We start from the raw sequence: 13,004 nt of genomic DNA on the forward strand, positions 1-13,004 counted from the left end.
TTTCTTTTGAAATAGCCTAATAATTTATTTTTAAATAAACCACTGGTCAGATGGTGTGGGCATCAGGAGATTTTTGTTCTAGCAGATCTTTGTCCTGCTGCCAGTACAGTTGTGTTTCTATCAAAACATCATTATGGATAACTTTTTTAAAAAAATGCATTTTTTCCTCAGTAGGAAGCTCTCTTTGAGCCAAACACAACTGAGATCTCCACGTATTTAGCAAACTAGAATACTCTTAAAAAAAAAAAAAAGAAAGAAAGAAAAAGGTTAGAACATTAAAAATAAGAGAAACAGCATAAATATAAAACCTTTCCCTGAAAAACAGCATTTATCCAACCGTAAGTGAGGACATTGTGATCTGTGACTGAAGATGAGGAGCCGAAAAGGCTGGAGATGAGTGCACATGGCCCTCCCTGCCTGTCTCTCCCAGCTTTCTACCCGGCTACTTGCATGACTCTTCCCCTCCTGCAGACCTGAACTCTAGGCGCCTCTTCAGTGCAAAGTCAAGGCAGAGGCAAAGAACTAAGACTATTTTCTTTTCTTTTCAATTTCCAAAGCATTTCTGCTTCCCATGGTCACATGCTCTTTTAACTGTCTCATCCCAACAACCCGCACCACCCAGGAACTTATCAAAGTCCCCCCAGGTTTCTTCTGTACCACTTGGCTTTGACCCTTCCTTTTCCTCTCCAAGGTGGACTCTAGTATCATGCTCACACCTATCTTAGGTGGGGAAATACTTTACAGATCCCCCCCTTCCCTGAGAACATTAGCTTAGTCCCTCGGGACCTACTTTGTGCCTGCACTCTTTCTTGGAGAAGTTCAACAGCAGTTGAGAAGACAGGGAAAAATATGGAGAAAGAAGCAGAACAAGATTATAAGTTTTTTGTCCTGTCTACTGAGACAGGAACATCTCATTGCTCCATCCTTCTCAGTCCACCCCAGCTCCTTGCAGGCTCCAGAACCCTACTCTATCTTGCGAGCATCTTCAAGTTCCCATATGGCTTCAAGATAATTTTCCCCCTTTCCCATTTGACTAAGTAAAAAGGTACCAATCACAGATGCAATGTCCTACACAGAATCCAGCTGCCACATCTGCGTTGATAAGTGTGGCCTCACCTTCTCCCACCCCTCTTTGCCCCAGACCCTCATGGGAAAAAAAAAAATCACGCCTCGCTACATCTTTGTCAGGCGCAAAACATTGAGGCGCACGGGAAGGAAAGTGGCACCGGAGGCATATTGAATCTCCCGGAGGACTCCTTCCCACTTCTTCTGCTCTTCATCATATCTGGGGAGAGACAGACAGTTTAATTGAGGAAAGTGTCTCCTCTCCCTTGCTTCAGCAGCTCTCCATAGTGGTGTGAGCCCTAGCGCATGGTGTCACATCCCACAGACATCATTTGGCCACAAGACACCTTGGGAGCTCCATGGGGACTTTCAGCCCTGGTGTGGTCTGGTTTGCAGTGCCAGACTAAAGTACATGGATGTCAGTGTGTGGTCTCACAGTGGAGGGTCTATTTTTCTACTGGGAAGTGGGTTGATGGCACCAAGATTGAACATCTGTGGTGAAGGCCAGCAGGTGCCTGCTGAGGGTGCTCTAGAGCCACAGACATGAAGGACAGGAGCAGCTAACGCTGTATTAGCAGCCATCAGAAAGTGCTTTCTGCCCACTTCTCTGCCTGCACCTAGAGACAACCTGATCTCCAGCCTGAGCACTGGCTTTTCCCAGGGAGAGCATGTGTTGCACAAACACAGCTTCAAGCCAAAGGGGAGGTCTGGAACCAGCTCCAGGCAAAATGTCAATGCAGCAGCAAAGCTAAAGGAGCAGATATTCCCTGGTACGTTGCTGTATGAGGCTGGGAGAGGTCACTGAATCACCCAATGTGCCCTCCAGCACAGCACAGAGACCCTGCACTGACCCTGCAGCCTTGTTCTGGGGTAAGAATACCCGTCTCACACCGAAGGCATCAAGAAAGACAGAAACTACTCTGTTCCCTAAGTGGTTCTCACTAATGTCCCTCCCACACTCCCTTGGACAGCCCCGGGGAAGATCGTCACCTCCAAACGTCATTCAGCTCTGTTGGCACCAGCTCTCCTGACTCCGTCTCCACCGTGGCGAAACCTCCGAGCAGGTAGAGCACCCCAGCCAAGCTCACCAGGCTGACTGAGCTGCGCTCCTGAGGGAACTCAGTGAAAGTGTCCCACCTGCCACATCGAGAGAGGGGACATGTTAAGGAGCCCTGCCTACACCCACACCAACACTGGCCTTGCATCAGGAACCAACAACTGAATTAGCTACTGACAGATTAACTTGTGTAGGTCTACATGAGATAGGATCGTACGTTGACTGGTTGTTAGAGGTATCTGTTTCCATCATCATAGTGCAACTTCATTTTGCACTGAGTAGATGAGCTGTGAAGCACAGCTGGCATGGACCAGCAGGTCCCAGTGGTGGGACCACAGCTGCAAGGCCCACCCAAAGTCACAGAGTCTGTTGTGTTGAGTGAAGCTGCCAAGACGAAACTACAGCCCTGCAGGGAAACCAAGGGCTGCACCAGTTGGCAAAACTGCTTTGAAGGTGAGCCTGAGATGTTCCACAGCCCAACTACAGTGGCCTTAGTGATGCCTAGCTGTCCAAGAAATACAGACTGGGAGGAACTGGTATCAGGAGTTGCAAGCAAACTCCAGAATACTTGGAGGTTGATTAATGTACTCCTACAGCTGTTCTTTGTGCAACTACACCCTGAAGATGTGCTCAAGTACGTACTTGTTGGTGGCAATGTCATACACTTCCACCGAGTTGGTCAAGCCAGAGTCGGTCACACCAGCAGCCACATAGATTTTGTCCTTGTGCACAGTGGCTCCGAACAGGGACCGGGCAGTTTTCATGGGAGCCAGCTCCTTCCACTCAAACTTGGATGGGTTGTAGACAGACATCTTCTTCAGGCACTTCCTAGAGAAAGAGGAGAGAGAGAAGGAGCCTTGATCGAGGGGCAGTTTTGCACTGCAGGAGTTGGGGGCTGTCTGGGAAGAACGTGGGGTCTCTAGAAAGGATTTTGCTCCTCCACATTGACAGGAGTGCCTTTGCTTGGGTGTGCACCCAAGGATGGCCATGCCGGGAGACATCATTTTTGTGTATCCCCTCCTGAGGTGCCCACTTTCGATGGGAGTCCTAAAAGCTTGACATTGTGGTCATACCGCTGGATACGGGTCCATGTAGCTCTAGTGCCTCTCAGGACCTCACACACAGCCATCAGACAGTCTTTCAGTGCTGCTGATATGACTTGATGCTGTGAAATATCATCAGTAACGGCCCCGTTCCCCGGGATGGCGATGTAAGGTGCATGAATGTATGCATGCTCACACTTTCCAGATGGTAATCCTTTCAGAGCAGGACCTGTCTTTGCTGGATTAAGGCATGTTTGCTCTGCAAACAGCCACACTTCTTGCTTAGAAAGAAATTGCTTCGATGGTGCTTAAGAGAGGTTTTTTCTGCTGAGCTCATCTCCTGCAGGAGGGCAGGATGGGGGTCAGCTTTGATGAAGTTTTTCACTCCTATTGCAAATACACATCTGGATTTGACTACTAGGACCACGCTGCTCCACAAGTCCAAGACAGGAGACCCTCAATGTGAAGGGGCTTCTTGCTCTTCAGCAGGTGTCCCAATCTGTGCGATATTTATTTATTGTGAGTAAAGGGGATGATATCCTCCCTCTCCTGAAAGGACAGTGCCATCTCAGTGCCATCTTGTTACAAGGCCATGTAGTAATAGGATGAGGGGTAATGGCTTCAAACTGGAAAAGGGTAGATTTAGATTAGATATCAAGAAGACATCTTTCACTATGAGGGTAGTGAGGCACTGGAACAGGTTGCTCAGGGAAGCTGTTGAGCCTCCATCCCTGGAGATGTTCAAGACCAGGCTGGATGGGGCTATGAGCAACCTGGTCTAGTGGGAGGTGCCCCTGCCAATGGCAGGGGGGTTGGAACTAGATGATTTTTAAAGTCCCTTCCTACCCAAACCATTCTATGATCTCCATAGGACTCCTAATGGCTTGGGAAGGGCTGTAGTCACAGAGGTGAGCTGAGAGGGAAGGATCCATGTCTCACACCCTATTCAACCCTCCTTAACCCATAGCATCCAGGTTGGGGAGGTTTCAACTCATTGTCTGTGCTCCCACTAGTTTGGGGACTGACTCCCTGTATTTCTCTTGCTTTTTGACTTACTTGTCGCTTCCTTTGCCACCGATGACATAGACGAGGTCCTTGTGCGAAACCACTGCGTGGCCATAGACTGCATAGGGAAGAGAATCAGCTTCACCCCACTTGAAGGACCTGGGCCAGAGAAAAATGAGAAGCAAAACGGTTTGTAGCTTTCTGGGTGAGGCCTAGAGCACATGACACTTTCCAGACCTAGAGGCGAGCACAGACCCTGACTCAATCTCAAAAATATGAAGTTTTCAATAAGATAGGGCTCACCCAGTAAATTTTGTGAACCTAAAAAAAAGGGGGAAATAAAATAGAAGAATGTTTATGCTAATACTCATGCACTCTTGGGCTTTGTGCATACACAGGCCCTCTTCTTCTGGGACCTCACCTCATTTACAAGCATTACCAGCCAGACACAGATGAGACAGAGATTTCTGCATGATGTGAAAAATTAAAACCAATGTGGTTTAGGGGTGCAAGATCACGAGGACAAATTTGTTTTTTGGCCATCACCTTCCACTTTGAGGTGCAACGGTTGGCCAACATTCAGAAAGGCCCCATGGCGGGTTCCACTATCCACATTTTGTAGTGCAGGACTGTGTTGAGGTCCCTGAGCTAGTTCCAGACCAGCTGAGCAGAGGACGTACCTATAAGGCTTTGGAAACCCCAAACTGATACCCAAATAGGGCTGACAAATTTCTCAAGAGATGTTTGTTCATGTCCATGTAGCTTAGACTTGTCCCCAGTTTTCATACATGTAGGATGTAGCCCCCAAGACCTGCACTTTATTTTACCTAAGAACTGAGATGCCTGGGCTCTGTGTGATTTCTAATCGCTCAGTAACTCTGGGGAAATATTTGATCCCACAGGCCAGCAGCTGATCTTCTCCAGCTTTGTTACAGTTGAAATCTTGACCTAAAAAATACTAGAAATACCGGTGGTGCTGTTCACATCTCTACCATCTTCAAGTTGGTATTCAAAGCACCCCCTGAGCACTTAGCAGGGCCAGATATGTCCTTTCGCAAAGTGTGCAGGGGCAGACAAATGCCCCGTTCTGTGAGAATGAAACTGGTTTCACATCTCTGCCTATAAAACAGACTTTGAAGCACACACATCTAAATACGGACCAAGTAAAGGCTTGTTAGCACCTACTGTTCTGTCTCTTTGGGGCAGAGAGGAACAGTCTTGGGATGCTTCTGCCTCCTGTGAGCAGAACGAGATGGTGCCTTCTATTAAAGCTCATGGGTCAGAGCCCATTGTGCAAAAATAATTGTATATTAAGCCTGATATCTCTCAGAGTGGGCCATTCAGTGCTATATCTGAATGCTTTCAAAACAAACTTTCCTGTCCGAAACCACTCCCGGTGACACTATGGTAAAGGTCGCTGAACCTCCAAAATGAGGGGCAAGCAGAAGGAAAGACTCCCCTTGCTCCTCAGTACAGGTCCCCTGTGAACATCTGCTGTTTGATCTCTGATAACATAATATCCCCATTACGGCTTCCATCTCCTGGAGGTTCAGTTACAATAAATGAAGCAGCTGGAGACAGACAGCTCAGAGCCCCAGGGTACAGCTTGAGACAGTCCCAGTGGTCCCAGCGTCTACATTTAGAGTTCGAGCCCTGTCTCCAAAATCTTTTGGTCCCTGGAGAGCTGGAGTCATTTTGCACAGCAGCTTTTTCTCTTTCTCCTGTCAACCACCTCCTGCCCCGCACTCGCACGTGAACACTTACAGCCGGTCATAGCAGAGGACTGAATCCAAGGTCTTTTCTCCCTCTTTCAGTTCTTTCCCGCCGACCACAAAAATAGAGTTTTCAGCCTCCCCCAGGCCAAAGAGACAGCGAGGGGAGGGCAGGGGGGGCATCCCCAGCCAGTCTGCGTCCAGATGGTCGTACTGAAAGGAAACACATGGTCATTAGTGTGTGCTCACCCAGCCCATTAGCTTAGCAAAAATCAAGGTCCAGAGGCTGAGGGCAAAGTCCATTCCCACGTGCAGCTTGGTCACCCCAGTAGGCACTTTCTGCAATGTCAGTCTCTGCCTGTGCCTTGCCTTCTGGTGTGGGATGGGGGATCTTAATGCAAATCCAAGTCATATATCATATGACATATGTTTTATGACAAAACATAAGAGCAGAGACACATCAGCAGCAACATGTTCTGCTCTGTGCACCAAATCCTTGACTTGGAACAAGTTTGGTCATCTTTGTATGAGAGTCCCACGTTGGACTTATAACAGATAGTTCCTGGGACTAGAGGAACTGAAGCACTTCAATCTTAGAAATTTTGTCTGAACCTCTCCAGCTATAGCACACGCCACAGAATTTCACCCTGATATTTTCCATCTCTGCCAGGTAACAGCGTGGTGTTGCCAAAGTTGGCTACACAGCTCACTCCCCTGAGCCACTTCTTCTCCGACCCATTCTTCTTCCTTCTGGCAAATGATTAGTTACCATGTTCCTCCTCTGCTTCTCAAGATACTGATGTTGCCCCGTATCACCAAGTGTGTTCACGAGATGAAACGTGTGTGTGTCTGTTTACACAATACCTATCTACCCAATATGGTAGAATAAAACTGAGATGCTGCTGCAAAAGCCAGAGCTCTTCTTGCTGACCAAAGTGTGCCAGACCCATCTGACAGCGCTACTAGATCAGATGGCCAAATCCTTGCAGATCCCTGGATATCTGTAGGTCATGACATTGCCTCATCTCCCACCAGAAAAAGAGATGTGAAAGGTTATGAGGCTGGAGGGCTCTCTGGCCACCAAGGCTTTATGGGAACTGTGAACCGGGGCAAAAATTTTTAATGTAATGTAGCTTGGTAGCAGAAGAGAGACTTTGTGGGTTAAGTCTGGAGTGACGTCTTGCAGCCAGTTTGGTGGGACTCTGCAAGATGAGGCTGTGATGCATCATTGCCTGAAGCACTGTTTGCTGTGGGCTTGAGCCAAAGAGCTTCAGCTTGCTGGGTTGCCTCCAAAGACTGGGCCTCAGCTGGGTGCCTGTGGTTATTGTCTCTTCGTAAGCTGTGGTCCACATATGTGTTATTTATAGTGCAAGTCTGAGCAGCTCAGTCACCAGGACAGTTCCTGCTTCTTGATGGTTTCAGCATTGTTTTCAAGTCATAAATCTTAGAAGTGACAAATAAAGGACACCCTTTTCCATCTGAAATGTCAGTGGAATCATTTTGTTCCTGCCAAAATTTGCAAGGCCTCTGGGATTTATCAGCATTTTTATGTTTGGGTGCCCGTCCTTAAGTCTAAACTATCCCTGACCTGCAAACTCTCCTGGCTTCAGCGGGAGGAATGTGAAATCAGGGAGGCCAGAAACAGAGTCAGAAGGTGTAAGATGCTCCTGCACTGACACTGTGATTCAAGGGTCCGTCATACAGCTGCCTGTCCACAGCTGTGTGAAGTTTCAGCTAAAAAAAGGCTCAAAAGACTCTCATACAGAAACCGTGAGCTATGTAGTGGCACTGATAGCAATAAATTATCACCTTTGCAAACTGATGGCACCTTCCAGCCCTGGGACTTGTCTGCACCTTCCATGCACAAGTGCCACAGTGAGCTGTGAAGATAACACTGTCCCCTTCTTGTGAGAAAGGAGGTAAAAATGGCCACACGATGCCCAAGGCATTGGCTACTGAGTCAGTGATAAAATGGAAACTGAATATAGAAATCTTGCTGTTTGCAGCTTAGAATGATAGAAAAGTTTAGATTGATGGGACCTCCAATGGGCTTTCATCCAGCCCCCATGCTCAAGCAGGTGTACCTTTGGAGTTAGAGCAGGTTGCCAGGGCTTTGGGCAGCCAAATATTAAATATCTGCAAGGATGGAGGCTTTGTGACCCCTCTGGACCCCTGTTCCACCTCTGTTGGGAAGGTTTTCCTCACAGCTAACTGAAATTTCCTTTACTGCAACTCCTGGCCATTTCTTCTTGTCCCATCTTTATGCAAATCCAAAGAGTCTGGTTCCCTCTTCTGTGTCGTCTCCTATTGGGGAGCTGCAGACACCAATGAGATCTTCCCTTCCCCTTCTGCAGGCTGATCAGACCCAGCTCATCCTCTCCTTGTACCTCCCATTCTCCAGCCCTGACCATCTTGGTGGGCTCTGCTAGACTCATTCCAGTACCTCAACATACTGGGGAGCCCCGGCCTGGACACAGCATCCATATGTGGTCTTACAAGTTTGTGATCAAAGGGGAAAAAAAAAAAAATCACTTCCCTTGACCTGCTTGCTGCAGCCATGCTGAAACAGCCCAGGACATGGTGGACCTTCACTGTCACTCAAGGAATCACCTTGCCTGGCCAGCAGCCAGACTGGTGGAGCCTTGGTCTTTAACACATAGGTTTCAGCTAAATACAAAGCAGCCCATCTACCTGCTCTGTACAGGTAAGTGATGGAACTGGCCACAGCTGCTGTTGTCATCTCTTGTCCAGTGCAAAGGGCTATATCTTGAAGAGGATTTCCCCTGGCACTCCCACTGCTTTCCCCCTCCATCCTGCTTTCTAGCACTGCAGTTTCTTCCTGCTGACTTCTCGTTTCACAGGCTTTACGTGGGCTGCATAGGTCCCAAAGCCTGACCCTTTCCAGGTGAGGAGAAGCATGGTCCCTGCACACGTGGTGCAGGCATACAGACCTACCCATGCAATGAGGCAATGGAAGGATCAAAGCTGTATGTCTTGGCTTGAGAACTACATTTACCTTATCCTTTCCGCCTGGGTATGTTATTGTTTCCTTTCGGAAAATAAGTAGAGCCATGGGAGAAGAACAAAAGGATTTCTGGGTAGGGGGGGAAGGACAGAGGAGTTACCGTATTCCTACAGGGTCAGCAGGAAGGGTAGGCGCCTTGCGTTAGCTGACTACAGGGAAGGTTCTCTTGGGTTACAGCCCAGGCCGGGGCTCAGATTGCCTGTGCACAGCTCGATCTGATCACAGCTTTGTTTACTGCTGAGTTAGAACAGCCACTTTTCTTGTGGAGGGTCCAAAAAGATGTCACACCACGGTTTCCCCCGCACATGATAGAAATGGCCAGAGATGCTGAGCTGGACCTAGCACACCTCCGGGGGCAAGAACAGCTCTGGAAATGGAGCCTATATTGGTAGGTAGGGACATACCCTGTGTCTTTGGAGTGTTTGCTCTGTGGCTGTAGCTGCTGCTGTTCCCTTTGTTGGCACCTGACAGAGTCACCCTTGGGCTTTGCGGGGGTTTCATAACCAGGGAACATAAAAGGTGCGATGCTGAACTCAGACCTGATGCCACTAACCTTCCAGTTAGTGTGCCCTATGGCAGCCAGGGCTGAACCAAATACACCATTCAATGTGATCCCCTATTCATGATTTGGATCAGGAAGGGTTATTCCTATTGTCTACCCCTTCAAGCCTTCATCCTCAGTGACTAGAAGCCCATCCCCTCCTTCCCTGCCCCCACCCACAGTGGGATCTGCCTTAAAAATACAGAGTGAAGAATCTCTAGTAAAACAACTCAAATGTTTCACCTTCATTTACAATTTTCTTTTAACATCACATGACGATGTATATTACTGGCACCACATGGAAGCTAAAGACTGGTGATGCTCCAAAGCGGTCAAAGAAACAAAAGAAAGATAAAGCTAGTACCTGTAGGAAGTAGGAACTCATGGGATCCTCTTTGCTGTCCTCGTTGTAGTACAGTCCTCCAACAATGAAGATCTGATTCTCTTTGGTCACCAGACTGATGTGATTCTTTGGGATTTGAGTAGACAGGGAGGCAAAATAGCACTCATTGGCAGTGGGATCATAGGCCACTGCTCCACTGTCGCTCACCATGAAAATAAGGTCCTGGAGGAACATCCCAAAGCGCATTGTGTCATTTAAGATCCCTGGGAGAGCATCCTCCTCTGTATCTTCCTCTTCATCTACTGCTCCATTGACAACATTGTCTTTCACTTGCTTCTCACTGCTTTTCTTCACTTTCTTCTTCCTCACCACCGTGAATTTACCTTTCTGGGCATCCTTCACCATCTGCAGTTTCTTAAGCAGCTCCGGGCTGGACTTCACCATAGTGTGTTTCTCCACATGGTCCTTGATGTAGTCATTGGGCATGAGGCGGAAGCGGATGCTTTCAAAGATGACAGGCAAGGCCTTCTGTCGGCTCTCATTGTCCTTGGTCCCCACCCACTTCATCACTACTTCGAAGACGGTCTCCTCTTTCTCGATGTTGAGGGAGTCACTGGAGATGATTGCAATAAGCTCATCAGGAGAGAGCTGGTAGAATTCCTCATCCCGAGAGACCAGCGCAAAGCGATCGCAAATAAAATCCCTAGCTGCCACAGCCAGCCGGGCACAATCAAGCATCAAGCCCAACCTGAAGATAGCCAAGCAGTTGCTGAGGCAGAGCCGTTTCTGCAAGAAGGACACACAGACGGTGAAGATGGAGGGGATCTGGAACATGTTGGCCACGGAGAAGATGTCCTGCACGTTCTGCTCTGTGATCTCCAGCTCAGAGGTGTAGATATAATGGAGGATCTTGCCCATGACATCTGGATCAACATCCTCCAAACTGACCTCCCTCTTCTTGCTCTCTTCCATGTCCGAGAGGAACATGGCTCGAAAATACGGGCTGCAAGCTGCCAGCACCAGCCGATGGCAGGGAAACTCCTTCCCCTTGACTTTTAAGACGCAGTCCAGAAACTTATTGTGGTCCAACATGTCTTTGAGTCCATCCTGGAGGAGAGTTTGCTGGTAGAGACGCAGTTCTTCCACTTGATCAAAAGGCAAACCCATAGTGAAGAGTAACCACTCCTTTTTTTCCCCAGTCCTTCTTTTAAATATATATATTTATGAATATATCTATACCTGAGCCCCTGGTAAAGACACTTACTCAAAGCAGGGCTCGCGAGTCTCCCTTCCTTCCAGACTGTCAGCACACTGGGAATGTGAAACGCCTGCTACTGTCGCAGCTGTCTGTGTACTTCAGTTTCCAGCACAGGGCTTTATATATAGCCACAGCGTTACAAAGCTTAAGGAATCCATACTGGAGCATGTGTAAGCCGATCACCCTTTAATATGACACATTGGACAAGGAGGAAGGGAGGGGACCGGGGGAACAGCTGTACTTCCAGCCTCGATGCTTCAGGAAGGGTCTGTCAGCCCATGAGTCATGGTGGGGGGAGCGGGGGCTTTTGCTGCCGTCCCATGACAGGAGACGCGTGCGACCCATAGGCTCAGCCGCTGTGCTTGGGAAACAGCCTCCAGATTAATCAAACCTCCGAATCTGCCTTCTGGGTCATGAATGGCAGGGCTGGGACATTCTCCTGACACCACTAAACCGACTGCTCTGAAACTGCTAAACCTTTCGCTGTGCTAAAAATAGACCGTGAAGTCAAAGCTGGAAAGATGCAATAAGGGAGCGTCTTATGTGGGCTTTGCGGCATCCCCAACTCCAGCCAGCTCGCTCCCAGGGCTGCTTTTCTGCTCAGGTTTGTCCTTTATTCTCCTCTGGAGTCAGTTTTCAGAGGTCTGGAAAGGGGTGGGAAAAGAAGATAAAGCTATTTGTTTACATCCCTGTATGGGTTATGAGATCTATGCTGCCAATTATTTAAGTCTTACTAAAGGAGGAGACTTGAGGAGCCTGGGAGAGGGATGGCTCTGCTTTGTCTGCAACATGTGCATGGGCTCCACTGGCACAGTCTCTGAACACCTCACCATTAATAAATCCATCTTCTCCACATCTGAGGGTGTGAAGCAGAAAAGAAGTAAAACGCGCAACAGTGAGCTTCAACTCACAGATTAGGACATCTAAACACAGATATCTTCTTGTGAGTTGAGGGTGTCCTGCCAAGGTCTACTGAGATTTGACACCCCTATGTTGAAGTTTAGAGCTGCAGCAGGACGACTTGCCTGGTCTTGAACTGATGCTCCAGAAAGGCTGAGGTCTCCAGCAGATCTTGCGTCCTGCTTGCATGCCCATGGATGTCTAGGAAGCCTCATGGGACCTCAAATGGTTGTTGCAGGTCCTGCTCTTCCCATGGAGCTCATGAAGAAGCAAATCAGTTTTGACAGACATGGATGAGCAGAGTCGCTATAATCATTTATACCTATGGTAAAACTTATAAATGAATCTGTTTTATTTTATCTTCATTACTATGGACCCTCTGGGCTGGCTGACACTCAGCGATGGCACAGATTTAATTAACGATTTAATTAAGTCTATGCAAAGATATTAGCCACTCAGTGTATTTAAAGCCGCATAACCCCTTACCCTGGCATGGATATATTTATAAAAATGCTTTGTACCATGATGGTTACGTACATAAGTGGGAAGAGGGAGGGAGCTATACTGGTATGAAGCCCTTTTGTACTGGTGAGGCTCCAGCAGCATGTGGGAGGCACCAATATAGCAGGGAAATAATCACAAGCTGTTTTCGGAGCTCACATCATAAGCTCTCCTGCTGTGTTGCTCATCTGTGATGGGATCAGACAGCAAGCACTGATCTTTGAACTGGGTCAAACTTCAGAAACGCTCCTCTTCTCCCAGACATCTGGGGCTGGACAACCCCGTCCTCCCCTCTCCCTTCCCTCTGCATTAGCTCTGCATTTTCCCAAGTTTAATCCCGTGCTGTTGTGCTACTGGCTGGGATTTTTTTTCCCCCTCTGCCTTTAATCTCCCTTGAGCCCTGGCGTGTTTTCCTTTTTGCTGTGCTGCTCGGCGTGTGCTTCCATCTGAGGTTTGCTTCCACATTCCCCGTGTCACAAGGTGCCGCTGCTGAAATGCAGCTACAGCCCATCCCTTCCCAGAGGAGCTTCCGACTGATCAGTGGGTCTGTGGTT

At 48.3% G+C, this 13,004-nt stretch overlaps 1 protein-coding gene across 1 annotated transcript; it reads right to left on the reverse strand.

Moving 5' to 3' along the window:
• Positions 1 to 11,128, reverse strand: KLHL40 (kelch like family member 40). The gene is made up of 6 exons (XM_054192325.1): positions 9,813 to 11,128; positions 5,935 to 6,095; positions 4,222 to 4,329; positions 2,765 to 2,950; positions 2,056 to 2,202; positions 1 to 1,285 (listed from the first exon to the last, which is right to left on the reverse strand). The coding sequence occupies exons 1-6, from the start codon at positions 10,956 to 10,958 to the stop codon at positions 1,174 to 1,176; spliced, it is 1,860 nt and encodes a 619-aa protein (XP_054048300.1). The 5' UTR covers positions 10,959 to 11,128; the 3' UTR covers positions 1 to 1,173.
• Between the last annotated feature and the right edge of the window lie 1,876 nt (positions 11,129 to 13,004).

Source organism: Rissa tridactyla, chromosome 2, assembly GCF_028500815.1.
Source record: "Rissa tridactyla isolate bRisTri1 chromosome 2, bRisTri1.patW.cur.20221130, whole genome shotgun sequence".
Taxonomy (NCBI): Eukaryota; Metazoa; Chordata; class Aves; order Charadriiformes; family Laridae; genus Rissa; species Rissa tridactyla.

Bases quoted from the DNA above. Each gene is read 5' to 3' on its own strand.
- KLHL40 (XM_054192325.1), bottom strand. From the start codon at position 10,958: ATGGGTTTGCCTTTTGATCAAGTGGAAGAACTGCGTCTCTACCAGCAA. The intron at 6,096-9,812 runs GTACTAGCTTTA...GTTTCCTTTCAG, and splicing joins TGAGTTCCTACTTCCTACAG to TACGACCATCTGGACGCAGA. The intron at 4,330-5,934 runs GTAAGTGTTCAC...TCTCTGGCCCAG, and splicing joins GTCCTCTGCTATGACCGGCT to GTCCTTCAAGTGGGGTGAAG.